This window comes from Notolepis coatsorum, assembly GCF_963971535.1.
Source record: "Notolepis coatsorum genome assembly, chromosome: 17".
NCBI lineage: Eukaryota > Metazoa > Chordata > Actinopteri > Aulopiformes > Paralepididae > Notolepis > Notolepis coatsorum.
In genome coordinates, this window is record NC_140181.1 from 76,477,870 (window position 1) to 76,503,633 (window position 25,764).

The following is a 25,764-nucleotide window of genomic DNA, read 5'->3' on the forward strand; positions in this document are numbered from 1 at the left end:
AGTCGTCATACTCATATCTAAACCAACCAACCAATCATAGTGGTTTTTTTACGGGGAGGTTTTTTTTCTCCTCACAGATCTTCTAGTCTAGACTGTTTCTCCCGAAAGTAGCGTGTAACGTTTCTCGTCGCTACGTCACTACTTCGTTCTATAAATAGCTCCGCTACAGAGATCGCTACCCTGGTTAAAAAGTAGCGACGCTACCAGCACGCTACTGAGAATTGTAGTTAAGCTATGTAGCGTCGCTACTTGTAGCTAGCTACTGCCCATCACTGGGTAAATAGGCAAAGATGGTGGCGCCCGCCTTGTTGACATTTTCTTTGCAGGAAGTGTATTGGCACATTCAAGTTCTGATTGGTTGAGAATTGCCTTCATGTTCGCCACCTACTGCCATCTACTGCTTTGGCAGTGTACTACATCACTGTGCTCAGGTGACAAAACGAAAGTGTGACCCACCTCTCATACGTTGCGGCGAAACTCACCAGAAAATGAAACGAAAATGAAACGAAAGTCTAACCGCAGCCTTAAAAACCATATGACAGAATTATGGGCTAAGTTATGCTTTTCATGTGTGATGAATAACATGTCTAAAAGTTGCTGATTAGAAGCCAGAAAGAGTGATGATTTGTACTAGAAAAAGCTGCATATAAACAGTTTTCAGTTTTGACAATAACCTTTGTCCTGTAAGAGAAACAAAGTCTGCCACAGAATGGAAACGAAGTGCGCTTGATTCTGACTGCTGTACCCTCAACACATAGGGTAGAGACTAGGGGCTAGGGGCTAAGCACTAGGGAGGGAAAGAGAAACCACCACACACCTCGTGGTCTCAGATCCTCAGAAGAATGAGGTGAACTTCTTGCCCAAACCGGAGATGGCTAAAAGAGAGGATGAGAGACAAGAGAGCTATAAGAACAAAACACATCCGAACCCTTTAGATTACAACTCCCCGTTGGCAGGGATTACAGTGAAATTAGACAGTAGTGAAATGTAACATGTGGTTCTGTTGCTAGACTACAGCTAGGCCCACAATTCTCAGGTCCAATCAATGCATTTCTTGGCAGAGATCAAAACTCAGTGTGGTGACATGGAAGACATGCCACTCCAACCATTAACCATGACATCCTGCTGTGTGATCATCATCGTCTAGAGACCAGAGGTTCTCAACCGTTCGTGACTCCTAGAGGGATGCCTGTTCGCAACCCCCGCTTTACAATGAAGCATAGACAGAATGGTGAACTTTAATACGTAATAATTATCATTATCATAAATTGTTATTATTGTTTTTAAAAAGATTATAAAATTATGTATCCCCCCCCCCCCCTTCCTATTGGTTCTAAGGACACATTACCGTCTCCCAGTTTGCCGGCCTGTTCGGCAGCTGCTCCAGGCAGGATCTTGGAGAGCATGCCTTCTCCTTCCATCCCGGGCAGCCCTGCTGCCGCACTGCCTATACCTCCTGGTCTAGGAACTGCCTTGGAGCCTGGAGACAGAGACAGGTGTGAGAGGAGGTGTGAGAGCAGACAGAAGAGAGAGGAGAGAGAGTGGAGGGGGTGGAGAGAAAGAGAGAGAGAGAGAGAGAGAGACGTGAGAAGAGGAGAGGAAAGGAGGCAAGAGGACAGGAACGGAAAGGAGAGAACATGATAAGAGAGGAGAGATGAAAGAGGAGGAGACCGGAGAAGATAAAATGAGAGGAGAAGGGGAGAGAGGAAAGTAAGGTGCATTATATTCCAGTAAGACATTTAACTTGATACTAGCCTGGAGGAGGAGAGATATAACATAAGACAAGATAAGATGGATCTTTATTAATCCCCATGGGGGGATTCTGGAGTTATAGCAGAGCAGGGGAGGGGGAGGGAGGTACAGGCAGGGTAACAGAAATAAAATGTAAAATATATATAAAGATAAAGGCGTATCCCTGGCATATCCTTTTTCCTCTACTTACAACTAAGGTCGGCGCTTAAGGCACATGGGGTTCCGTGGGCTCAAACACTACATCCACACGCCTTTATTAAGCTTATCAGAGACAGATCCACATATACAAATCTATCACTATCATATAGTCTGGCAAGGGGACATCCCAGAATTAGACCCTGAGTTTGACTGGGATGATATTTGGACTAATGTTACATTAGCTTCTCGTAACCCTAATCACCAGCAAATACATATTAATAGGACCTATATCACACCTAGGAAGCAGTACGCTATGGGGTTGGTGGCCGACTCATGATGCACTTTGTGCACTCTGAGGGCCACTGGCAATTATATGCACATGTTTTGGGAATTCCTACCGTTAGCTCGTTTTTGGAAATCTATAACAACTAAACTTTCAAACATATGTAACTTGACAATTTCACTTGCAGCAGCAACACTACTCCTAAATGATATATCACTACTACCGGCCTCCATACAGCAGAAAATAATCATTCTGGCGGGCGTTACAGCGGCCAAGAAACTGATAGCCATGAGGTGGAAACAACCTGAGAAAGTCACAATGATTAATTGGTCTTTGACACTATTGGATATAATTTATATGGAGATCTCTACTGCATGTGTGATTGGGGTTGGACAACACAGCATTGAACTATAGGTCTTGGCGGCCGAGAAAGTCAAAGCCATGATCTAGCGGTGAAGTGTGGTCGGAATCTTGGTCCTGAGGGGTCCTGGGGTGGGAGTTGGAGTGGGGGAAGAAATGTCTTTTGTGGTGTCTGTAATAGTACTGTCCTGTGATGTCTTGTGTGTTATTGTTGTTACTGTATTGTGTTGTGTTTTGTTACATGTAAACATGAAAAATGGAAAATAATATTTCATCACACATATTTTCTTTAAAGGGGAACTATTTTACTATTTCTTTCACTATTTGGGCACTTTTACACAATTCCTGTGAGTCTATGGAACACCTCTGTAATATATATATTTTTTTTATTCATTGTTTTGTATTTCTAATCAAGTCCTCAAAAACAGCATTTTTCTACCTCAAGATCTCGAGCCGTTTTGAGCCTGGGCTCCTAAACCACTGCGCCGTGCCGGCGCCGCCTGAACATTATCATGCAGCGGTGTCTTTCTGACATCACATATCGCGCACATTTTCAAATGTCTCAGTTCAGTGAGGGTGAATATTGTGAGAGGAGAATTGGAAGAATGCGCCAATATGAGAATTTTGAGACATAGATCATATTAATATAAGTTCACATAGCTAGGAAACAATGCTAAACACTCAAAAAGGCCATTTATAAGATAGTTCCCCTTTAAATAAAGATAAAGGTCTGATCTGCTGAACAGATGAGACATATGTACTTTATCCATAATATCACTATGTGTGTATGTACAGACCACCCTGGTATAATATATAGATTATATCCTAAACCAACCCCATGTACAAATATATATAGCTAACTAAGTATACTCTGTACAATGTACAATACTGAGCCTTGGTCTACCCTGGTATAAATAAACAGATTCAACAGATTATCAATACATATAAATGTGCATACACAATACATATGATTTAAAATGTGAATAGATGAATGCATGTTGAGCAACGTGCGCCAGAGTCCATGTAGGTTCAACAGTTAACTGAGCAGCATGCTGACCACTACCAACACACACACACACACACACACACACACACACACACACACACACACACACACACACACACACACACACACACACACACACACACACACACACACACACACACACACACACACACACACACACACACACACACACACACACACACACACACACACACACACACACACACACACACACACACACACACACACACACACACACACACACACACACACACACACACACACACACACACACACACACACACACACACACACACACACACACACACACACACACACACACACACACACACACAACACACACACACGCCTGGATTAGCTGTCAGTACTGTGGAAGTTAAACTTCCTCCCAGTGTGTTCTAGAGGGATTATCTGACCAGACATTCCATGGATTAATCTCCTATCAGATTAGATTTGACTGCACACTCAGATTACATAATCACTCGCTCGCACACACACACGCACACACGCACGCACGCACACACACACACGCACACACACACACACACACACACACACACACACACACACACACACACACACACACACACACACACATACGCACACACACCGCAACAGAGGGAGAGAGGGGGAGAGATAGAGAGAGAGAGGGATAGATCTTATGTGTGTGTGTGTGTGTGTGTGTGTGTGTGTGTGTGTGTGTGTGTGTGTGTGTGTGTGTGTGTGTGTGTGTGTGTGTGTCTGTGTCATTTTTTGCAAGTCCCAATGCAAGTCAAGACTCATGTCTGTGGTCACAGGTCCAAGTCTTTCTTTCTGAATATAGAGAGTCTGGCTAAAAATGGATATAGATTAGCGTTACTCAGGGTAACAGGAAACAATTGCTAACATGATTAAGCATGCGATAATAACTGTAACCTATTTTTCAATAGCTGTTAGAGGACAACCTTATTGTATAATTACACTGGGTCTCAGACTAATGACAGTAGTTTACACTCTACTGAGATTATTATAGCCACAGGTCATGACACACAGAAGCTGCAGGTGTGGACTTCAGCACCATGCTCCACCGGACAGCTCCCTTCAATCATGGTGTGCATCTGTGTCCACGCAGAGTGAGGGCGGTCGTCTGGTAATCCGGCGGTTCCTGGTTCGATTGCCGCTTCTCCCGGGCAGCGTGTCGAAGTGTCCTTGAGCAAGACAATTAAACCCTAATTGCTCCCGATGAGCAGGTTGGCACCTTGCATGGTTGCCTCCGCCATCGGTGTGAATGTGTGAGTGAACGGGTAAAAGCGCTAAATACTAGGAACTAGGAAAAACAGCTTTTTCAAGCTTCGCACCTTGGGCATGGAATGGGCTACAGGACCATATCCACTTAGATACCCATGGCTCTCTCTGCGAATTTAAATCTGTATTACATAACTTCCTACAAGAAGAATGTCGCTGCTTTCTGTAGTCTGGTCCCAACTGCAAAACTGCTAAATTACTGTATTACCCTGTATTTTACTGTCATACACTTTTACTATTATGTAGACTATTCTGTTTTGTGTTTTTGTATTTACATGTGATGTATTGTATATTGTATACATGCATTTGTATTATGTTCTTGTGTGATGTACCAAACATTTGATTGCTGTCTGATATATTGCAAATGTTATTGCTGTCATCTTGGTCAGGTCTCCCTTGCAAAAGAGATATTGTATCTCAATGGGACTTCCTGGTTAAATAAAGGTTAAATAAATCAAATGTATATATATAAATGCAGCCATTTACCATTTACTGTAGATGTGTATGCATGATAAAATAAGGGAGGGAATGACATTCAGCTCATCAGACACTTCCTTGTGGTTAGCGCACCACAAAATAGATTGTTCACGAGTCCCAAAACTCAAGTCTGAGTCAAGTCTCAAGTCACATGTGGGTGTGACTGAAGTGCGACTTGAGTCTAAGTCTCACACTCAAGTCCCCATCTCTGCTGTATGTGTGACATGTGGAAGAGTGCATGTGTGTGTGTCTATGTGGAAGAGTGCATGTGTGTGTGTCTATGTGGAAGAGTGCATGTGTGTGTGTATGTGGAAGAGTGAATGTGTGTGTGTCTATGTGGAAGAGTGAATGTGTGTGTGTCTATGTGGAAGAGTGCATGTGTGTGTGTCTATGTGGAAGAGTGCATGTGTGTGTGTATGTGGAAGAGTGAATGTGTGTGTGTCTATGTGGAAGAGTGCATGTGTGTGACTATGTGGAAGAGTGCATGTGTGTGTGTATGTGGAAGAGTGAATGTGTGTGTGACTATGTGGAAGAGTGCATGTGTGTGTGTATGTGGAAGAGTGAATGTGTGTGTGACTATGTGGAAGAGTGCATGTGTGTGTGTCTATGTGGAAGAGTGCATGTGTGTGTGTATGTGGAAGAGTGAATGTGTGTGTGTCTATGTGGAAGAGTGCATGTGTGTGTGTCTATGTGGAAGAGTGCATGTGTGTGTGTATGTGGAAGAGTGAATGTGTGTGTGTCTATGTGGAAGAGTGAATGTGTGTGTGTGTCTATGTGGAAGAGTGAATGTGTGTGTGTGTGTCTAACATACATTGAGTTTACAGTACATGTGTGTCTCTGTGTGTGTACTGTATGTGTGTCTACAGTATGTAGAAGAGTGAATGTGGTGTGTGTGTGCGTGTGCATGCACGTGTGTGTGTGTGTGTGTGTGTACTGTATGTGTGTCTATGTCGACGAGTGAATATGTGTGTGTGTGTGTGTGTGTGTGTGTGTGTGTGTGTGTGTGTGTGTGTGTGTGTGTGTGTGTGTGTGTGTGTGTGTGTGTGTGTGTGTGTGTGTGTGTGTGTGTGTGTGTGTGTGTGTGTGTGTGTGTGTGTGTGTGTGTGTGTGTGTGTGTGTGTGTGTGTGTGTGTGTGTGTGTGTGTGTGTGTGTGTGCAGTATCTAGGTCAGTGCCGGTGGCTGTAGGTATATTTACCTATTCCTGTGAGGGGGGGCTGGGGGGTCTTTACAGCTGTGGCTGGAGCTGCCTTTGCTCCAATGGCCGTCACAGGGGGAATGTCTATCTTGACCTGCTGAGAGAGGGGAGGGAAGGAGGGAAGAAGAGAGAGAGAGAGAGAATACATACATGTTTGATTAAATTTATAAGCAAAAATAAGTATCAGTAATTACAGCCAGTAGGGAAGAAACAGCAGTCAGTGACAGACAGGGGAGAGAGATAGAGAGAGAGAGAGAGAGAGAGAGAGAGAGAGAGAGAGAGAGAGAGAGAGAGAGAGAGAGAGAGAGGGGGCTGGACAATTCATAAAATGTTATTCTTAATTACGATTTTGGCTTCCAAGATAATCGAGATAAAACTATTGTGGACATTTCTTTTTGTATCCAATAAAAGCATGATATAATCGTAATAATCACAATATTGACCAAAATAAACGTGATTATGATTTTTGCTATAATCAAGCAGCCCTAAAGAGAGCACACACACACAGAGAGGGGGAGAGAGAGAGAGCACATCTTTCTTTTACCAATCCACCCCTATTGTGTCTGTTGTGAACGCCTTCTAACTGCAAATGATGAATATTAACAGTTATGATTATCATTCAATGCTGAACCCACGTTACACTTGGCTCATATTTCCTAATAAACATGGTACACACAGGTTTTGTTAACCTAACGGTAGAAGTATTCATATACATAATATTAGTCAACTAAGTAAATGCAGAATGAGAATACTGTTGTTTTCTTTTCTTTTCTTTTCATTTCAAGATTCAAGAGGATTTCAGTGAATCAGCTAAGCTGAGCTATCGACTGCCGCTGACCTAATTACAAGTAGAGAGAGACATACAGAGAGATATACACTATATAGATACAGTAGATAGATAGATAGATAGATAGATAGATAGATAGATAGATAGATAGATAGATAGATAGATAGATAGATAGATAGATAGATAGATAGATAGATAGATAGATAGATAGATAGATAGATAGATAGATAGATAGATAGATAGATAGATAGTCATTTGTGCTAACTTGCGTGGTGGACAGTGGACTTAACCTATTCGCAAGTGTTCTTCAGAAAATGGACGATAAGTTAGCAGTGTGTAATGTTTAGTAAGTTAGCAGTGTAATGTTTAGTAAGTTAGCAGTGTAATGTTTAGTAAGTTAGCAGTGTAATGTTTAGTAAGCCCCAAACAAAAAAGCGTTGAACAGGATCAGTGTTCCTGCTAAATATTTGCACCCGGGCCAATCACCATTACGTTATGCCTGTGCATGATATACACAAGTGCTTGTTTCCAATTAGCATATTCATAGATCCTTGCATCTCAATGAAGGTAAAGGTGTAGAGATGCTGCTAAGACATTTTCAGTTATAGATACATTTTAAATTTTTTACATACTCTAAGTTTTGTTATCCAATATAGATGTTTTAAGGGTGTTTAAAAAAGTATTTTTAGGGCAGCATACAGTGTGTGGCGCTGTCTAGCACCTGTCTAGCACCTGTCTAGCACCTATCTACCATCTGTCTAGCACCTGTCTAGCACCTGTCTAGCACCTGTCTAGCACCTATCTAGTATATGTCTAGCACCTGTCTAGCACCTGTCTAGTATCTGTCTAGTATCTGTCTAGCACCTGTCGAGTATCGGATGTGCCACTCACATCGCAACTGAAAACGTCAACAGTGAAACGGTCTATACTATACTATAATATACTATACTATACTATACTATTATACTATACTATACTATACTATACTATACTATACTATACTATACTATACTATACTATACTATACTATACTATACTATACTATACTATACTATACTCTATGACTAACCTTGTATTTGCTGCCACAGCCTACGGGATGAATGTACATGAATTGTACTTTGGGAGTATTCACAATAAGCATTCAACACTCATGTTTTACGAGTTGAATGGTTAAAGACATCCATATGCGTACGTTATATTTCAAACTAAACAGAGGAAACGCAGGATAGGAGTAGATTTTCTATGGGAGAGACGTTTGGAAAGTGAATCTGTGCTTCATCTAGAGACTGAGCTATCGGCTGCCACTGTGTTAATCAGTAGAGAGCTGACACAACATTCATTCACCAACAGAGGCCTTACAATGAATGTTTCGTCAATGACTAGACCGTAATTTCCCCCCCCTAAAGGACCTTGCTCTATACTCCACCACCCCCCTGTTGTGTCTGTTGTGACAGGCCCATGCGTGACATGATCAGAATCAACAGTGTCAAACAGCGTTTAGCTTCACACAGAGACAGTCAGTCAAAAATTTATAAATAAATGTTTGAAATGTAAACCATCTGAATCCAAAGGTGGTCGTACTCATCTAGCACAGTGGTTCCCAAAGTCGGGGTTGCGACCCAAAGGTGGGCCGCGAGCAGCCACGGGAGGGCCGCGGTATGATTAAAAAAAGGACAGTGTTTCTAGTTGTATTCTAAAATTCTATTCTATTGTATTCTAAAATGTGACTATATGGTTTTATAAACCATATAGTAAATAAACAAAATAATAAATAAATAATAAATAATTTTTGTTGTTTATTAATAAATAAACAAAAACAAAAAATCTACTTATTTCAACGAACATTTCAAACTAAATAACAGATTATGCACATAAAACGCTGAAAACAACCGAAGCAACAATAGTATTTTAATGAGGCTATTATTATTATCATTATTATTTTGCAACAAGTTAGCCGTCTCATAAATAGCACATATAAATGAATAACTAACTTGAACTAACTTAATAGGATTGAAGTGATATTTGGCTTAAAAAATCGGTCGCCTGGCAAAAAAATTTATAAAAAAAAGCCTGACGATGTGCATTGGGCCGCGGCTCTCTGACGCCTTATTTTCTGGGTCCCGGCCTGAAAAGTTTGGGAACCCCTGATCTAGCAGGCTGTCAACATTGGATTTTGCCCCGCGATGGTGGCCATTAATTCGTCCACAACGCAATGCGCACAAAGTATTGTTCTTCTGCATTCAGAGGCAGCCGTCTGTAATGTGGATGCCTTCTAGCCATTACCGTCCTAACCAGCTAACGTTATCACAGCTTAGCTAGCTAGAAGCAGTCCTTAAAACAGCATTTTCCTTCTCGATACAAGATTTGTATATTTTCCTTGGGTTCTTGCAGGAATATGAGTTGCCAATGTTCAATGCAATACGCTAGGAACCGTGGTGTGGATTTGCCAAATAATAATAATAATAATAACTGGGCGGCTGGGTGGCGCAGCAGAGATTGCGCTCGTCACCAATGCAAGAGACTCCGGTCTCGAATCCGGGTGTCAGCATTGCCTCATACTAACTCAATTGGCAGAGTTAGAGGGTGGAAGTCAATGGGTGGGGATTTGGATGTTGTGGACAGCGACTCCTACAGGTCAGTTGGGGACGCCTGCACAGCAGAGACAGGAAGTAGTGGGGGTAGTGTGAGCCTCCCATGCGTTACACCTCGCCACTGAGAGTCCACACTGGCAGGTGAAAAGATGTGACAGGCTGCCTCCTCGTGTACCGGAGGGGACACGTGATGCAAGGCTTCTATCCTCCCTACAACCGACCAGTGGGGGGCATAGTCGAGCAACGTTCAAGACAGGGGAGGGGAGAATTGGAAATACGAAATTGGGATGGGAAAAAAATAGAAAATAAGGAGAAAAAAGTGGATAAAAAAATATTATAATAATAACTTATAATTTTTATATATCGCTTTTCATAAAACCGAAGGTCGCTTTACATAGGGGGAAAAAAACAACAATAACACATGGTGGAAAGACACAACATTCAATGTAGGAAATTAGGGGTCAAATTCCATGTTGAAGAGGTGGGTTTTGTTTGTTTTGTTTGTTTTTGAAGGAGTCCAGGGCCCCGTTCCCCGTACCTGGATAACTGAGTTAGCCGGATAATTTCCAGTCTAGTCTGACTTAAGCCGGACCTTTCCATTCCCCGACGCGCGATTGTCCAAATCACCATGACAACAGATCAAAAAGTTTGAGCCTGGTCGAGAGCAGGGTTAACTTCAGTTAGCCGGATGAACCATGGCCACGCCCCCGCAAATAAATGACAGCTCGCTTCCTGAAATGATTCTCACAGTCTAGAGATCCCATTTATACCATTCTGAATTATGTTTCTGTGCTTCGTTTTTCTAGAGGGGGCTTTTGAAATGTATAATAATAGAACTAAATGCTGATAATAAATCATATTGAGCCTATAGATTTACTTTGTCCTAAATAAAATAATGCACGTCATATACGGCGCTCGGAGTCGCGATACACGCTGCATGTGGTTATTTTAATAACGGCGCATTGCAAATGTGAATCCCGCTGGGATATTTTTAATGAATGAAACCTATCGGCCGTTTGGCTCTGATTAGTTTCATATATTCTCCGCTGTAGATTTGCTTAACGGAGCGCCCGGATTGTGTTTCATTCAAGCATAAAATTGAAGTGTCTATGCGTGGATTGTGGATTTTGTGTGATATTGTAACTGGGATTAAAATGTCTGATGAGATGCGCTGTTTGACGGATTTGAGAAATTGAATGAGCCGTTGACGTCACATTAATGCATTTGAGAATAAAGAGATAAAACTTCATTCAAAAGAAAAAATATTCTAAACACGGGTCTCTCGTCCATTAATGGATAAACAATGAATATATCCCGTCTGGCACAGTGGCGCAGCGGTAGTGCTCAATCCTGGCAACTGGGTGACCGGTGTTCGAAACCCCGCGTTTCCAATATAATTTTTTGGAATATAATATTAATGATTATACGCAAAAGTAGCCTAGTTTTAAGTTAAAATATTATAAATCTACATGCATTGAGGATGTCATTCTTTATATAGCTCTCAACGTGCACCAAATAGAATTATTCCTACATTGCAAAAAGAAGGAAACGACTAGGAGAAGTGGGATTCGAACCCGGGGCGTCTGCGTGAAAGTCAAAACCACAAACCGTCACACCACAGTGCAGATAAGTCAAAGATCCACCATACATCAATCAATGGGTAAGAGAGCCGTATCCTTATTCTGTATAACAGTTTAACAAATTATTTTCGCTAGCAAGATCTCATTTGATTATTCAATCCATAAACCTACTGCCAGCAGGCAAGTTTAAAGAAATATAATCTGATTGATTGGGGTAATGAGGGACTTAAAATTAGCCTATAGATAACGCATTTAACTTGTCGGCGAGGCTATTGAGCCGTACTGCAATCTGTTAATAAAGTTTTAAATCAATTAATCAATCAATGCCGTTAGAAAATCAGGATCTCTGCTATCGATACGTGCTGGCTTTTCAACTGAAGCGGCCGCGCGCACTTATCCTGGGTCTCAAGTCTGGTTCGAGTTAACGAGACTGAATCCACCTTCGAGGAACAGGAAAATCCCGGCTTCAAACATCGGGTTAATTGAATCTGGATAATGGGACTCTTGATCGACTTAGTTGAACCAGGTACGGGGAATAGGGCCCAGAGTTGGGGCGTTGCAGAGTTTTGCGGGGAGGGAGTTCCAGAGGGTGGGAGCTGTCAGGCTGAAAGCTCTGTCCCTAAATGTCCGCAGTCTGGTTCGGGGAATGAAGAGCTGACCAGTGTCTGAGGATCGCAGGGACCGTGACTGAGTGTAGGGGTGGAGGAGGTCAGTGTTTCTGAGGTGATAGAAGGTGGATTTGGTGACAGAACTGACATGGGCTTGATAGGAAAGGGTGGAATCCAGGATGAGGCCCAGTTTGCGGACCTTTGGGGAAGGGCAGATGGAGCAGCCGTCTATGTCCAGGGTGAGATCTCCAACCTTCCGGAGCAGGGCCTTGGGTACCACAACCATGAGCTCAGTTTTATTGTTGTTCAGTTTGAGGAGGTTAGATGACATCCAGGTTTTTATTTTGTGGAGGCAGTTGACAAGGAAGCGTGGGGGGAGTTGGGTGGATAGATTGGATGTGGATGGATTTGGTGGAGAGGTATAGTGAAGAACTGTGTCCGGGTGGTGAGGTAGGTATGAAACCACCAGAGTGCTGAGCCAGGGATGCCAAGGTGGTCGGATAGGCGGTTGAGGAGGATGGAATGGGAAACTGTATCAAAGGCTGCAGAAAGGTCCAGGAGGATGAGGATGCTGATGTGGCCAGAGTCAGCTGCAAGGGGGGGGGTCATTAGTAATTTTGATGAGGGCGGTCTCTGTGCTGTGTTGAGTTCTGAAGCCGGATTGAAAAGGCTCATAGAGCTCATGGTTGGACATATATTGATGGAGTTGGGCTGCCACTGCTCTTTCCAATATTTTACTAAGGAAAGGAAGGTTGGAGATCGGGTGGTAGTTGTTGAGCTCGTCTGGGCTTCTTGAGTATGGGAGTGACAGAGGCTGTTTTGAAGCAGGAGGGGACGAGACCAGATTTAAGTGAGGAGTTGATAATATTGACCATGGTGGGGCAGAGAGCAGGGAGGCAGATCTTGACCAGGGTAGTAGGCATGGGGGTCGAGTGAACAGGTGGAGGCTTTGGCCGAAGCTATACGCTTGGCAACTTCAGGACCATCCACCGGGGAGAAGGAGGAGAGGCTGCATTAGGGGGGACACCCAGGAGGAAGTGCAAGTGAAGGGGAGGAGGAGGGCACCACAAGCTGCTGGTAGATGGTCGTAGATGGTTGTATATGGTGTTTACCAAAGACAGGAGGCTAGTGGCTAGAAGCCTCTGCATTACAGCAGGCTACCTGTGACATCAGAAGGGAAACGCTCTGTATGCATTACAGCAGGCTACCTGTGACATCAGAAGGGAAACGCTCTGTACGCATTACAGCAGGCTACCTGTGACATCAGAAGGGAAACGCTCTGTATGCATTACAGCAGGCTACCTGTGACATCAGAAGGGAAACGCTCTGTACGCATTACAGCAGGCTACCTGTGACATCAGAAGGGAAACGCTCTGTACGCATTACAGCAGGCTACCTGTGGCGACAGAAGAACGTTCCCCTTGAGCAAGACACTTAACTCCTAATTGCTCCCGATGAGCAGGTTGGCACCTTGCATGGTTGCCTCCGCTGTCGGTGTGAATGTGTGAGTGGGTAAATGTGAGGAACAAATTGTAAAGTGCTTTGGATAAAAGCGCCATATAAATGCAGCCATTTATTTTGCCATTTACCGCAGAAGAAGCTAGGAGCGATCTATTAATAGTCCATTAATTTTCCTCTAGCTGCAGGAACTCCTGGAGACTCTGGAGTAGCCAGAAATGCGTCACCCGTGAGAGATCTATTTTAGAGCATTCACATCTAAAAGGTCAGCCATCTTTGATCTTAACACAAGGAAAAGATATCTGCACACTTATGCCAAATGTTATATTCCACTTTATTAAACTGAGCTTCCGGTCAAGTGACCTTCATCAGAGCATACCGAAAGCCCAGTTTAATGAAGTGGAATATAACATTTTGGCATAAGTGTGCGGGTATCTTCTTCTTGCGTTAAGACTCTCTTGTTATCCAGCCCCTTAACACTTTAACTGCCAGAAGACGAGTTTAGGCGTCCTTCCCTGCCATGCTCAAGTTGCCGAAGACACCGTAACTCGTCTTTGATATCAATATTTCAAAAATCTGTGATCGGATTCATATTTCCCATCCGCTGGCCTGAGACCCACCAAAAAGCCCCACTGAACCCTCTAGCGGTTCAAGAGCGCCATCTGGTGGCCGATCGGCGTAATCGCCAAACAGGAAGTTACTTGGACGATGTGCTGTTCAACCATATTACTTAAGGGCACTCTGTATATGTCCCGGCACTCTAGCTCGTCACAATACATAGCGATCCGTTGCCAATAACTCGATAAACAACATGATTTGGACGTATATACCATTATACAACCTGGAAATGGACCGGGTATTCCAACATCCCATAATAGGAAAATGTATACTCCACGCTCATCGCCCAACGGCGCGAGGAAGATACGGTAAGATTCAGCGTTATTTTTCAATGTCTTCTATACTAACTGATCTGATGAACATTTGACCCACATTAGATGAATGGTATAACGCTGCCCATGGAATTATAAACGCCCCCTCGCCCATCCGGTCAACATCAGATGATGTGTAGTAACTTCCAGAAGTCCGTCCAGTTGGATTTTTTTATATCGCGCCGATTGCTATCAAACTGTATTTGATCATCAATATAATGCATTTGGGGCTATAAATCACGTTCTGGAGAAAGCTGCAGAAAGAGATGAAAACATACTTATACTTTAGATCATATTTTAGTATGAATATGTGAATGAAAAAGTTTAACGTTCATACACCCTGAACAATACATATAGGACATTGAATGGGCCCTAATAATGGCAATTTAGCAATAGAATTTAAAAAGTTATAGCCCTGCAAAGAAGGGGAACTTATCCATAGACAAATAGAGCTGGCAACCTATGGTATATCATGAATTTAGCCTTAGGCAATCAAAGTGTTAATGCTGGGTGAGCGGCTGTTTATTCTTTATCAATCTTTATCTTGAAATATCTTAACACTAGCACAGCCATGGAGAAAATGCCACTAATTCCCACCAGGAAGGGGTCAGACGACCCGACAGCTTATGAGAAATATGAGAAAAATAAACAGTGTAAACTATATAATTACCTCTGAATATAAAAATATGAGGTGAAATGTAGGTTTGAGTGACATACATTTTTTTTTATTTTTTTTTATAAAATATATATATATATATATTATAATTTTTTATTTTTTGGATGGAAGAGCCACACATTGACGGGCAAAGAGCCACATGCGGCTCGTGAGCCATGGGTTGGCCACCCCTGCGCTAGACGCTCGCAAAGTTCTGTGACTTTGGAATAACGTTCTAATTACATTTTCCTGAAGTCATTTAGAAATTTCAGAAACCGTGCCAGATAAAACGGGTACTTTTAAGAAAAGTCATTGAGTGACAGAGCTGGAGCTCGACCGAGTGACGAGGATACATTTATTGAAAATGCCTAGGGGTCATGTGACCCCTTGTCGGCTGTGCTAGTGTTAATTTTTTACTTTAGTCATAGTAACAAAGAGACTTAATGAAGTTCAGAGTATCGGGGAAGATACTCCAGTCCTTCTACTCAGGAGCTGTAGAGAGCATCTTGACCGGAAACATCACTGCCTGGTATGGAAACAGCACGGCACAGGACAAGAAGGCCCTACAGAGAGTGGTGCGCTCAGCCGAGCGTACCACGGGTATTGCGCTACCTCCCCTGCAGGTTCTATACAACAAGAGGTGCAAATCCAGAGCCTGCAGAATAATGAAAGACCCCCACCACCCCAATAACAGCCTGTTCCAGCTGCTGAGGTCAGGCAGACGCCTGCGAACCCCAGCTACTAGGACGGAGAGGCTTAGGCTCAGCTTCTTCCCCCAGGCCATCAGAGCCTTGAACAATGAACATTGAGTGCCACAGAAACTGAACTATCCACACACAAGCACACACGAGCACACACACGACACGCACGCTGTGCACGCTCACACACTAGCAGCCACTTTAACACGAGCGGGCACACACTCATGCCGCACACACGCACACTTATGGCCAAGAGGAAAGGCCACTTTAAATTAGTATAACAGGAACAGTGTATTGCACTACTAAAGCTACCTAGCATGTCCTATATGCTCTGTAAATACTATGTACAGATACCGAGATGTCACACCATGTTACCTGTTACCTGTTTATTGCACAATGTTGTTTTTTTATTGGATTCTATTATATGTTGTACCACTGTATTTTATTGGATTCTATTATATGTTGTACCACTGTATTGCACATCGTCGCGGGCAATACCACCCGCATTTCATTGTATACTTGTATGCCGTGACAATTAAAACTCTTGACTTGACTTGACTTGACTAATGGAAAGGCAACACCACAGAACAATATGGATTTCATTTAGTAGAGCCCTAGGTTAGCCTGTTTCACTACTACAGATGTTTCACTACTACGGATGTTTCACTACTACAGATGTTTCACTACTACTGATGTTTCACTACTACAGATGTTTCACTACTACAGATGTTTCACTACTACAGATGTTTCACTACTACTGATGTTTCACTACTACAGATGTTTCACTACTACAGATGTTTCACTACTACTGATGTTTCACTACTACAGATGTTTCACTACTACTGATGTTTCACTACTCCAGATGTTTCACTACTCCAGATGTTTCACTACTCCAGATGTTTCACTAATACTGATGTTTCACTACTACAGATGTTTCACTACTCCAGATGTTTCACTACTCCAGATGTTTCACTACTACTGATATTTCACTACTCTATATTTTGGGATTCACTAGGTCAAATGATCTATCCTCCTTGAGCAATATTCTTCTGAAAACTTCAGATGGCTCTCTGTTGATTCCAGTAACACTATTGGATTCTTCTTTCTTTCACCATAGGATCGAGGCCTCTGCCAAGAATCTTCGCAAACTGCATGCTACCATGTCCTCCCTCCTCACTCCCCCCCCCCACCCCCCCCTCCCTCATCTTTCTCTGCCGAAGACTTTGCGATCTTCTTTGAGGAAAAAGTGGAGAACATCCGCAGCTCCTTCTCCCAACCCCCACCCATTCCAAATGCTGAATCGAGAACCTCATCCTTCACTCTGTCATCTTTCTCTCCCATTACAGAAGCCGAGACCCTGACACTGGTAACGTCGAACCGTCCGACTACATGCCAGCTGGACCGGCTACCTTCCCCACTCCTCCAGTCCATAGCACCAGACATCCTCCCATTCCTAACTGCAACCATCAACTCCTCACTCAACTCGGGGGTGGTCCCCACCTCCCTAAAACAAGCCAGAGTCACGCCCCTCATAAAAAAACCATCCCTGAACCCTACCGTCATAGGCAACTACCGTCCTGTCTCTCTTCTCTCCTTCCTTTCTAAAACACTTGAACGTGCTGTATCCAACCAACTTACTGCTTATCTCTTACAGAATGACCTCCTAGACCCTAATCAGTCAGGCTTCAGGACTGGTCACTCCACAGAGACAGCCCTCATTGCGGTCACAGAGGCACTTCACTTAGCAAAAGCGAAAGGCCTCTCCTCTGTCCTGATTCTCCTAGATCTATCTGCAGCCTTCGACACAGTCAACCACCAGATCCTCCTCGCGGCCCTCGCAGGAATGGGAGTGGCTGGCTCTGCGCTGACATGGTTGTCATCATACCTCAATGACCGCTCCTACCAAGTGTCATGGAGAGGGACCCTGTCGGCCACCCGCCCCCTGCGGACGGGTGTCCCCCAGGGCTCGGTTTTAGGACCCCTTCTCTTCTCCCTCTACACTAAATCACTGGGTAACATTATCACGTCTCATGGCTTCTCCTACCACTGTTATGCCGACGATACTCAACTCTTCCTCTCCTTCCCTCCCTCAGATATCCACGTCTCTGAGCGGATCTCGGCCTGTCTGTCCGACATCTCCGCCTGGATGACGACCAACCACCTCAAACTGAACCTAAGCAAAACAGAATTGCTCCACCTGCCGGCCAAATCCTCCCCCCTGACCGACCTTTCCATCACAGTCGAGAATGCAGCTGTGACCGCGTCCCCGACCGCCAAGAACCTTGGTGTTGTCCTCGACGACCAGTTGAACTTCTCTGCTCACATCGCAGCGACAACCAGAACCTGCCGATTCCTCCTGAGCAACGTCAGAAGGATACGCCCCTTCCTGACAAAAGAAGCCACCCAACTCCTCGTCCAATCAACAGTCATCTCCCGCCTCGACTACTGCAACGCACTGCTCGCTGGCCTCCCGGCCACTGCCACTAAGCCTCTTCAACTCATTCAGAACGCAGCGGCCCGCCTGATCTCAAACCTACCGAAGTCGGCCCATGTCACCCCACTTCTTAGGGACCTGCACTGGCTCCCCATTGCTGCACGAATCCGCTTCAAGGCCCTTGACCTAGCATACCGTGCGGCAAAGGGAACTGCTCCCGCCTACCTCCGGTCAATGGTCTCTAACTACACACCCTCAAGACCCCTACGCTCTGCATCTTCTGGCCGCCTCAGACCTACTCCTATCCAAGCTCCGGGAGGGTCATCAAAGAGAAGTCGCCTATTCTCAGTCCTTGCCCCACAATGGTGGAATGAACTACCCACCCCAGTTAGGACAGCCGAAACACGTCCAATCTTTCGCCGTCGACTAAAGACTCACTTCTTCAACCATTATCTGAATAAAAAAAAAAAAAAAAGAAAAAAAAAATCTAACCCTAACTAACCATACTGTCATGCACTTGTCCTAATTAACTAACCTACACTGTAGCACTCAACACTTTGATGAACATTGTTACTCAGCTGATAGAGTTGTGCTCTTCCTGATGGCTTGTCGTACAGAACTTGTAAGTCGCTTTGGATAAAAGCGTCAGCTAAATGACTAAATGTAAATGTAAATGTATTGGTTGTCAATGTTAAAGAATGCATTCACATCCCAGGAATATAATCAGCCATATTGTCAAAGAGACTTTTCCAAACTTTATGAAGTGTGGTACATCGGCTTCACAGAATAGGGTAAAAAAGGTTATATCTTTGTGTTTGGTTATTGGAAACGGCTGTGAATGTTTAATTCAACTATGGCCTTGAGTCTAGGGAAACCATAACGCTGACATTCACTGGTATTTCCCTTATTATTTGGTTTGCCTATTGAAAGCATAATCCAGGTTTATTCCATTTTATTTCCAGTGAGCATTTTTGCATGGTGGCAGCCCAGGTCAGCCAAGGGTCACGCTGACTAACAGGCATGGCGGAGAACAGTGGGCTGAGGCCAAATAATCACACATTATATTTACTCCCTACTGACTGGCCGGATTCCACCACGGCAAAACGGATATGATGCATTGTACTGTATCTAATTAGCGTTCAGCATTTAATCATTTACAGCATTTAATCAATGGTTTTAATCACACAATGGACCTGACATGAGAGTTAAATTGAATGAGGTTGGAGTCTAAATAACACATAACCCAGTAGATTTATTGCTTATGGATCCATCGATGCTATTCCATTGTAGAGCTTTCTGATTAATTTTCCCCACACACATATCCCTTGTGTTATTATACCAAACAATTCAAAGGTATTGCATTGCTGAGTTGAAATCATGAATGTCATGAACATTGGATGCACATCATATTTTGGGGTATTCATAATAAACATAAATCTATTCATATCATGATATAATACAAGCAAACAGTAACAGGAGTAAACGCAGAATGAGAATCGATGTGGGGGGGGGGGCACAGTTTGAGTGTTAATGACTCGATATGGAATGCACATCACTAATACTTATATAAATATAAGTATAAAATGCCACAATCACATTTGATTAATCTACACTTGACATTCACATAATACACATTTAGCAGCGGACAGATCCCGCGCGAGTAGATTTTATGTGGGAGACATTTTGAGTGAGAATACGCGCTCCCATCTCCCTCTACTAGACACAGTAAGTCCGCCAGACCGTGCTATCGGCTGCCACCGCGCTAATCACAACTCCAGATAAGGCCTGCTGACACAGACGGGGCAGAATTTAAATGAACCATCTGGATAAAGATATACTTGCTCTTATCTCTGGGGAGAAAAAGAGTGGGGAGGGGGGGCAGGGGTAGAGGAAGACGAGGGTGGGGAGAGGGGTTAAAAGGTTGAACAAGATGGAGGATGAGAGAAGCGAAAGAGAACGGGCGTTAGCGGGAGGACGCACTGTTCCATGCAATCGAGGGCACGAGCACGACGATCCATCAAAGAAAGAACATTTTCAATTACATTATCATTCTCTCATCCACACAATCGCTCACCCCGTTTGTCTTTCGTGATATGCAGATCTTTCTCTGTATGCTAAATGAGCAGCAAACATCACTGCGAAGTCATCTTGAACCGCTACCTAATCTCATCTAGCGTGACAAAAAGCAAGACGAAGAGTCTAATAACGGCGTGGCTTCCCTTTGCAATCTTTAGCTAGGACACAGTGGCATAGATGCAAAGCATTCTTGCACAAGGTGAACTGCAGCCTCTTCCTGACTTCGCTGATGTAACGTTAAGGTCCTCCTAACGCTGATTTGGTTGGCTAACATAAGTTGCTATAGCGTTGAAGACCTACCACATGTCTGAATTCAATGTTGTTGTGAATTCATGTCTTTTCAATGTTGTTGTTTCAGAACCATGGACAGCTCCCTATTCACTTGTCCTATAGAGAGGTTAAGTCCCTCCCCTTCCACTAACCACCACACATACTGTACGTACGGTAGTCAACGGCGAGATACAAATACTGTTTTGATCCCGTTTGAGTCGTGCCGTGAGTTCCACGTGTGACGTTTGTCAATTTAAAAGATAATTTCGCAAAGTCAAGACAGTTGACTGACAAGCAAGTTAGCTAACATCAGCTAACATTATCAATGTCCAAAAGGAGCTCAGGGCTTGGACTGGAGAACTAACGGCTGCAGAACTTGAGAACTGAGGCTGCCTCACTAAGCCGTTTCGCCACGCATTTATTTAGTTAGACTAGCAATAGGGATAAATCAAACCAACAATAAATAATATCATAGAGAAGAAGACAGTATATGGCATAGTGTTTACTAAAACTCGCAGGGCTACTCTGACACTATCTGTTATGCTCCAGACACTTGTCACATTATGAGTTATACTATAGTCTGTTATGTTTCCTCCTCACAAGACACTTGTCACATTACGAGTTCTCTTCTGTTATGCACCTTAACGATACGGGTCACATTATGAGTTATACTGTAGTCTGTTATGTTTCCTCCTCACAAGACACTTGTCACATTACGAGGTCTCTTCTGTTATGGATTTACAGTTTTTTTTGTAGATACAGTACTGAATTTTGCCATCCGGACACATGCAATATGAAATATGAATATACAATATACAATATCAGGCCTATGAATTACGTTATTATGGCCAAGTCATACATCTATGGATCGGGGCAAATCTCCTCTTTCCAATGGCAGAGTTAAATCTGGATATACAACAATATACATTGTATTTTATGGCAATACCGGTGAGGTTCGTTCGACCCATGAGATATAAACAACAATACTTTCCAAAAAATTATTGTTGGTCGAAAGCCCTGGGTCTCCTCTTTCTTAGGACTACAACGATTTCATGACGGCTTCCTGTCCTCGCATCTAAATCCTCCGATTTCCGATGCAATGCGCAGAGATTTTTACAAGATTATATTTCATTAATAACACTTAAAATCATTGCTAAACAAATGTAGTGCTGAAAATATACACACACGTTGACTGGTGTTTTGATAGGGTTAGGGTCTTTACTCTTTGCTACATTTGAAAAAGAAACACAACATCACTTAATAGTATTATACGGACTGTATTGATCTATTTGTGACGTGAAATAAATCTCGGCCGGGTACCGAGATCGTCACATTATGAGTTCTAGTCTGTTATGCTCCTTAACGAGACACATGATGAGTTCTAGTCTGTTATGCTCCTTAACGAGACACATTATGAGTTCTAGTCTGTTATGCTCCTTAACGAGACACATTATGAGTTCTAGTCTGTTATGCTCCTTAACGAGACACATTATGAGTGTTATGCTCCCTCCTCACCAGACAGAAGAATGTTTCTACACTGTTGCTTCAGTTATCCTCGTTGAAACCAGTTCCTCTCTGTTTACTCACCGTGGGGACCGGTGTGGGACCTACTTTGGCCTGTCCCATGGGTCCACCGGCTGGTCCTATTTGTCCTGGCTTGGCCAGGCCCGGCCCCATTCCCATCCCCATGCCCTGCCCCTGGGCCGGGGGCTGCTGTTGGGGGCCAGCGGTCCCCGGGGGCCCGGGCTGCCCCTGCCTGGCCGCTGATGTCTGGGCCTGCTGCTGGAGCTGGGTCCTTTGCCCCGGAGCTACATCCGTCTGGGAACCAGGACCTCCCTGTCGCCCCGAGCCCGGAGGCCCCCCGGCGGAGCCCTGACCCCTGGCTGAACCGGCAGACCTGGAAGAGCCTGGAGGGATAGAGGTGGAAGTCTTTCACTGTAGAAAAACCATGCTTGATGCTTTTTCCATGATCAGAATATTTGAGATTTCTGCTTTTTCCATGATCAGAATATTTTAGATTTCTGCTATTTCCATGATCAGGATATTTTAGATTTCTGCTTTTTCCATGATCAGAATATTTTAGATTTCTGCTTTCCCCAAAAGTAGCCTCCGTGGCGGAGAGCGTTGGTAAAGATGTGAATAACAGGGAGGAGGCTGTGGAACGAAATGTCACGACATGTTTCTGAACCCCCGATACCCACACACGGCGCGCAGCCTAGTCCGCAGCTATCAGCACAGACCCGGCTAGAAATAGCTTATTGAAAAGGTTATGCTTGGGATAGATAATTAAATACTGTTGATCCCTGAGGGGACATCTGATTGTGACATAGCACCAAACACCAAAAAAACAGCAAGGGTTATTAAACATTTTCAGCCCTGAACGCAAATGAGAAATTAATTCTGTCTTCCCGGGACCCTAGGCTAATTTAAATACATTGCTACTCTTCTCTTGTATGCGATAGAAGTTCCATCAATTTAGTTTGATCATGACTCATGGTTTGATAAGCCAGACTGCTGTATATGGCATCAGAGAAATGTGCTGAACAATGACTGAATATACTCTACTTCTAAATCAAAAAATCCAATACAATTAACCCTTTCACTACCACACTACAGAAGGTTAACCTTTCACTACCACAGTAGTGTGGTAGTGAAAGGTTAACCCTCTGTAGTGTGGTAGTGAAAGGATTAACCCTTTGTTCTGTGGCAGTGTAAGGGTTAATCTTCTGTATTGTCGCAGTGAAAGGGTTAACCATTTGGTAGTACTGTATGGTAGTGAAAGGGTTAAAGGGATCCAACTACTAAAGAAATTGTTGTCCCTTTTCCATGTTACCCTTCAAGAGCCCCTTTCCTCCTCTCACCAGGCCGTCTTTGTAAATAAGAACTTGTTCTTAATGTTAATGGATGGTCCCCGGGTGCGGCCCCACGCCACAACCCATGTCTGCTACTGGCTGCCCTCGGGGGGGGAAGGACGACGGGATGGGTCGAGCACAGAGAGGCATTTCATCTGCGACCCTGTGTGTGTCGCCCATCGCATGTAAGGTAATATATAACAATTCAATGCAATTTTCTCCCAACTTCAAGTGCAATTATCTACCCACTACTGTCTGACACTGTGATTGTTGTATATTCTGTATATTGTATAGTATTGCGACACTGTTTATTTTTTATTATTTGTGTGTATAGTATCATATTGTATAGTATTGTGATATTATTAATTTTTTTATTACTTGTGTGACTTTATGCTTATTTTCTATTACCAGCACCTAAGTTCGAGTATAGTAAGTATAATGACAATAAAGTCTATTCTATTATTTTTTTTGTATCCACTTTTTCTCCCATTTTCTATATTTTCTCCCATCCCAATTTCGTATCATCCAATTCAACCCTCCCCTGTCACGAACGCTGTTTCTTGCCTCCCACAAGCCGGCTGCAATGTGGAATAAGTCATACATAGCACAAGTCCCCTCCGGTACTTGAGGTAACAGCAGTCGCATCTTTTCACCTGCGCAGCTCGATCTCTCAGTGGCGAGGAGTAACGCGTGGGAGGCTCACGCTGCCCCGACACTTCCTGATTCTACTGCGCAGGCGCACCAACCGACCTGTAGGAGTCGCTGTCCACAACGCCCGATCCCCACCCATCAGTTTCCCACCCCCTAATACGGCCAATGTGTATTAGTACGGACGACCAGCTAAACTGAAAGCAATGTGGCGCGCTGGGCTCGAACAGGCGAGCCCAGCGTCTCCAGTATTCGTGGCGAGCGCCTTGCCCACTACGCCACGTAGCCGCCCAAAGTCTATTCTATTCTATGTGTGTCGCTGCATGACTATAGTGGGAAATTATTATCAGGCTTGAGAACATTCAGTGACGTTGTACTTATTATTTACCTTATTGGGGACATTGATCTAAGTTAAAAGTTATTATTAAATGTTATTAGGTACAATCATTATCAATATAGAATATTGAGTATGAGTTATGACATTATGTAAGTTCATTCAGGCCTCCTTTTAGTTCAGTGGTGTGTCTGTGTCAAGGCCAAGCAGCTGTACATTTCCCTAGTTATCTCTGTCCCTGCAGGTCTGATAATATAATAACAGGTGAACGTACCTGGAGGCTGTCCCTGCAGGTCTGATAATAACAGGTGAACGTACCTGGAGGCTGTCCCTGCAGGTCTGATAATAACAGGTGAACGTACCTGGAGGCTGTCCCTGCAGGTCTGATAATAACAGGTGAACGTACCTGGAGGCTGTCCCTGCAGGTCTGATAATAACAGGTGAACGTACCTGGAGACTGTCCCTGCAGGTCTGATAATAACAGGTGAAGGTACCTGGAGGCTGTCCCTGCAGGTCCCCAGGCTGCTGCTGCTGGCTCTTGCTGCGGGATGAACGGTGAGGCTCCCCCTGCCTGGAGGAGCGCTGGGCGGCGTGATGGTGCCCAGAGGGGTCACGGTAATCCGAGGAGTGGTACCCGCCGGAACGCGACTCCCCGCGCCTTCCGGTGGACGACGAGCGTCCCGAGGGGTCGTGGCGCACCGACGGGTCCTTAGGGTGCCCCTTGGATGACCGGGACGACCTGGGTTCATCCGCGTGGCGCGTCGCCGTTGCCGGCGCCGACGAGGAGTGTCGGCCGGAGCTGCCGTGCTGCCGGTGGTCCCGCGACGACGACGAGGTGTGTCGCCCTCCCCCGCCGCCGCCACCACCGCTGTGCCCGTACTCGTCCTGCGGCCACAGGTCCTCCTCGGGCGGCTCGTCGTAGTCGTGGTAGGTGTGCTTGACGCCGCCGTGCCGGCTCCGCCCAGAGTGGCCTCCGCCGCCGCCGCTGCTGCTGCCGTAGTGGCGGCCGGAGCGCGGCTTCTCGAACCAGTCGGTCTCCTCCTGGCCCAGGTGGTAGGCTTTGGAAACCGAGAGCAGATCACAGTCAATCTCCATGTCGGTGGGAGACAGTGGCATGCAGGCTGAGAGAAGGAAGGAAGGAGGGAGGAAGAGGAGGAGGAGGAATACCACCCGCATGCAAACGAAAGAAAAGGAGGGGAACAGAAAAACAAAAGAAAAAAGAAAAACAACGTTTTTACATCCATGCAGAATACGCACCATCATACGCTAAGAGACAATATACATGACGAACCGTACATGGCAAAAGATCTCAGTAAATGTGTTTTTG

At 44.3% G+C, this 25,764-nt stretch overlaps 1 protein-coding gene across 1 annotated transcript in view; it reads right to left on the bottom strand.

The window, feature by feature from the left end:
• Positions 1-834: 834 nt before the first annotated feature.
• bsna (bassoon presynaptic cytomatrix protein a) overlaps positions 835-25,764 on the bottom strand; it is a gene marked incomplete at both ends in the record, with an annotated part of 167,530 nt that continues 142,600 nt past the window's right edge. The window contains 5 exon segments of the mRNA XM_084333501.1: positions 835-875; positions 1,349-1,480; positions 6,518-6,611; positions 22,191-22,510; positions 24,800-25,558. Of these exon segments, the coding sequence (XP_084189627.1) occupies positions 835-875; positions 1,349-1,480; positions 6,518-6,611; positions 22,191-22,510; positions 24,800-25,558 (1,346 nt within the window).